Source organism: Pinus tabuliformis, chromosome 8, assembly GCF_031772625.1.
Source record: "Pinus tabuliformis cultivar Carrire ecotype Pingquan chromosome 8, CPIR1, whole genome shotgun sequence".
Lineage (NCBI taxonomy): Eukaryota > Viridiplantae > Streptophyta > Pinopsida > Pinales > Pinaceae > Pinus > Pinus tabuliformis.
The window spans coordinates 1,744,787,777-1,744,792,382 of record NC_142294.1 but is presented as its reverse complement, the minus strand read 5'-3'; the positions used below and the strand labels follow the sequence as shown (position 1 = coordinate 1,744,792,382).

Here is a 4,606-nt window from a genome sequence, read left to right as displayed (position 1 = left end):
ACATAACCTTGGCACAAACGTTCTCATAAGAGGGGCCATCAAAGGCAAATAAAACCAAAATTATTTGAAAAATAAAAATATTCTCATGAAAATAAATAGAAAATAGTGTCTTACATGGTGCAAAGTTTCCATGCCTAGTTTGATCATAACTTTTTTTAAATTTAAAGTTAGAGAGGATGAAGTTTCCATGCCTAGTTTTATTAATGACTCAAAGCGTCAGATTGAAAGCCGAGCTGTAAGGTTTGTACCAATATTTTGGCTTGGAGGAGGCTCTACGGACAAGCGAACGAAAATGAGCTTCAGCGAATTCTTGAAGGGCCAAACTTTCGTGCTCATTCAATGGCTCTATGCGATTTGGCAGATTGCTAGGGATACCACCTTTGTAAAATCGGTATATTATCTCTGCCAAATGGCAATTAATGGCCAACTAAAATTTGTATTCCGAAGTAACACAAATACTCGGCCTGACCATTGTGGTGTGCCTTACACTGTGATGGGAAACATGCAACCGGATGTTATACACATATCTAAGAAGTATCGTCTTAGGAAATCATATAGTCGATCATGGGAAGAATTTAGGACAGAGTATTTCGATAATGTAAATAACAGAAATATCAATGGTGTTGAATTGCTTGCATTCAACCAGTGGTGGTACACTGTCAAATTCAACGGAAGTTATTACTTCTGCCATCAAAACGTACTTTTCGAATGGGCGATGTATGACATTGATAAATTGATTCTGTTAAAAGAGGTTGAGCTGATTGGTAATGAATTAGTTATGGGGACAGTTATCAGCAAGGAAGAAATGTTTGAAGCGATGCTTTCATGGGAGTACCACATAAACGAGTTGTATGCGCCATGCATATTCGGCAAGCAATGTACTGTTACATGGAATTTGAGGCTTTCTACCTTCCTTGCCACAATACCATTGCTATTACAGGCCAAGGGGCTGGCTAATGAATCAGCTCTCTGCACGCTCATTCTGATTCTTGTAGATATAGTAAGGACCCCTTTGTTGCAATTGTATGACCTTTTCATGTTTTATTTAACGAAACAAGTGAAGTTGCGGATATTCGGAAAATGCAAGCAACTTTACATTTTTTTCAGCTGGTTTAGCAAGAGATGGGCAGCTTGTCACAGGAGGTATGGCTATGCTTATTACACTACATCAGAAGACGAAAGCAGTGTCTTCCCTGTAACTACATTTGTTAAATTCAAAGACTTGGATGATTGCCAATTTGCTGGTGTGCATCAGAGGGGCACGCCTTGCATAGAATCGTTTGGATTTCAAATCAACAATCGTTTGATACACTCAGCAGAATTGGGCTATGGTGATCATTGCTTGTACATAAAGGTTAAAGAGGGATTTTTCGTGTCCTGTACCGAGGCTCTATCCATAATGAAGTATAATCAGTACTCAAAACTTGAGCCGCATATGGAAGTCCTGGCCAAAGTTTTCAATAGTGGGTGCAATATGAGAAAAATAATCATGTGGGGACTGGTGAAGATACTGGAAATACAGATAGTGAAGACGGGAGTGGCAACACTTAGGAAGATCCTGCATCAAAAGCAAGAAGAATCAACAGTGGACAACTTGTTGCAGACTGCAAGTAACCGAGGTGGAGAACCAGACACTATGAATGGTTGGAGGAAAATGCTGCCAGCGACACAATTATCATCAATAAACGTTCCAAAAGGTACTCAGCTTTCTCTCTTCAATATAATTTCTTCCTTAAATCAATGTTGTGAGATTTTCAACCATCAATTCTAGTGAGAAAATTGTTTATTCCCCATTGCTCTTATTAATCCTGCATTTTTAATTGTGGCAGAAGAGATCCGAAATGTTTTGGAGACATTTCTTGGGATTCCTGAACTTCCAGCCCGCAATATTAGAGCTTATATAATTTCAATAATTGCGACAACATCAGGTAAGGTTTCAGTGATTGAGCTATTACAAGGGAAATACCCTGTGAGAAAACCAGTCATTTTTGTATCAGTGTTTGAAAAGATTGGCAATGTAGCCACTGCTTTGGCTATATTGTTTTCAAGTAGCTGGTACAGAAACAGAATTGATGGAAAGAAAAAGGTAATGATAGGCTACTTCCTCTGATTCTAGAGAGGATGCCGGTCGGTTTTCTGCTTCTTGGCAATTGTACAAAGCCCAGGAAGACCTTACACAGGTCGCCGAAAACTATAGCGTCAGGTTGACGATGTTCCATGGTCATGGAGCAGCTGTGGGAAGAGTGGGAAGTCCAGCACATCTGGTTATATTAATGTGTCCAGAGACAACTCATGGCTCTAGTTTGCAGGTCACTGTTCAAGGGGGAGTTACTGAGCAGTCATTTGGAGAGGAACATTTGTGTTTGAGAACCCTTCAAAAATCTACGGTAGCATCCAGTCTGGAACATCGAAAGCATCCTCCATCATCCATCCTGTGGCGTGAATTGATGGTTGAAATGACTATTTTTGGGTACTAATAAAGAGTACAGGTCCATTGTAGGTGACAACATCCAGGTATGTTCTTTTGTCTGTTTTCCACTTTCCAGGAAAAGATTCATCCTCTCCTTGCTCATATTTTTTGGGTTCTCGTCATTATTGTTTTCAGATGTTTTGCAGGAAACTCCAGAATTGTAGTATGGTCGGGCATTGTGTAACTCCGAGCCATCCCATGGATATTTGGTTTGACACAAACTCCAACACGTCTGGAAGTAATTCAAAGACTTCAAGGTTATGAACTAGGAAGGGTCAAGAAAGCATAGCTCTATCGAGGATGCAGTCAAAACTAGTGGAATTAAGCGTGGATTTTGTGTCTTGAGTTGGTTTTAATAATATAATCTGTTTCAGCTGATATCAAAACTGATGGTCAATTTACATAGTTTTAGCAGCAGACAAGTATTTTTCAAATTCATTGACAATATTATTTATATTAAATAATAAGAGTGGTATGCACCAAGTATTTTTTTCTTTAAGCCTCGGAAAGATTCAATGAATTGGTAGTTTTACCATGTGTGTAAATAGTTTAGTAGTGAGTAGTTCATCAAATTTTCACGAAGTAAATATTGTCTCTAGTTATTAGATGACTTGGTGTTTGGTTTAATTCAAATGTGACTACCATACTAGGCATTCTACAATTCATGTCATCGAGTTCAGTTGAAGTGGTAGAATAATTGAAATATTTAGTTAAAAAATCAATTATATTAAAATAGTGATTAGTATTTGAATAGATATTAAAGGGTAAGTGGTATAAGTATAATTTTTTTATATAAAGTTGTAACTTGGCAATATTAGTCATGTTTGTGCATATGATACATAAATTATATTTTAGTCAACACATATTTGTGTATTCTCTTGCTGTATGTTCCTTATAAATATTGTTCAATAAGTATGAGTCTACTTTGCTATACTAGGTCTATGGTGCTTGCCTCTCAACTCATAAAGAGATTTCTTTAGTCTATAAGCTTTGTCTTGGCCTTGAACCTCATAATGAGGTGGCTACTCCACATACACTTTTTCTTTCAATGGTCCATTCAAGAAGGATGATTTCATGTCCATTTGATATAAGTTTCACTTATGTAGGACTGATATTGCTAAAATTGTCTTCAAGGCTTTCATTGTTGCAATTGGAGTGAATGTTTTAGCTTAATCTCTTCCAAGTTGTTATTTATATCCCTTAATACACAGCCTTGGTTTATGCCTTTTAATCCTTTCTTCCACATTGCCTTTTGTATTATAGCTCCCCTTTACACCTATGACATATTTTCCTTGTGGAAGATTCACTAATTCCCATGTATCAATGTTTTCTATTGCATCTATTCCTTCATCCATTGCTGCTACCCATTTTCTTCCCTAATTGCATCTTCAAAATTAAGTGGATAGTTTTAACGTGAATATAAAGCAAAGATAGAATTCAAACCTGAACTACTTTGACTTTCATTTTGCTCTTAAATACCTCTCAAACTTATGAATTTTCCTCTTCTCAAACTTTCCAAACTCAGATTTAATGTGTCACTTGAAGTTCAACGTGTAGAATGTGTAGTTTTTGTCCCTAGATTAAGAATCCCTAAAGTTGGTGATCTTTGTTGTCCACTTGCAGTACTTGCTTGAATACATGAGGCTATTGTTTTGCTTGTTGAAGGAATCACTTGAGGACTACTTTGTTGAGCTTGAATAGGTGTGGGAGGAGTCACAATTGAAGAAGTGTGTGTTGCTACTAGTTCCTCTTTATCTTATTGTGGTAAAATTGCTACTACATTAATTGTTCTCTCCAAAATTTCATCCCATGCTTCCTCTGATGAATTGTCCATCTTTGTTGATTATGAATTTTTGTGTTATTGGATTATATAGTTTATATGCCTTTGATTCATCATTATAAATCTTAAATATGCATTTCTCTCCTTTATTGTCTAATTTATTTCTTAACTCATCTAGGACGTGTGCATATGCCACACATATAAATATTCATATCAGAAATATTATGTTTTCTTCCACTCCATGTGATACGAACTTAAACAGGAACGCAACTGATCTGAAATGGGGACCTAAAGGCTCCTTGTCAACCTAGAAGAACCTCTCCCACTCCAAAGCTTAGTTAATTTCCAAGATCTAT

The 4,606-nt window shown here is 36.8% G+C and overlaps 1 protein-coding gene across 2 annotated transcripts; it reads left to right on the top strand.

Annotated features, from left to right (window-relative positions):
* The first annotated feature begins 212 nt into the window (after positions 1-212).
* On the top strand, positions 213-2,964 carry LOC149243085 (uncharacterized). 2 transcript variants are annotated; one of them, XM_089367762.1, is made up of 3 exons: positions 213-1,697; positions 1,833-2,496; positions 2,606-2,964. In XM_089367762.1, the coding sequence occupies exons 1-2, from the start codon at positions 293-295 to the stop codon at positions 2,108-2,110; spliced, it is 1,683 nt and encodes a 560-aa protein (XP_089223888.1). In that variant the 5' UTR covers positions 213-292; the 3' UTR covers positions 2,111-2,496; positions 2,606-2,964. The 2 variants fall into 2 exon arrangements, with proteins under 2 accessions (XP_089223888.1, XP_089223887.1); XM_089367761.1 differs by having other exon boundaries at positions 1,830-2,496.
* The last annotated feature ends 1,642 nt before the right edge of the window (positions 2,965-4,606 follow it).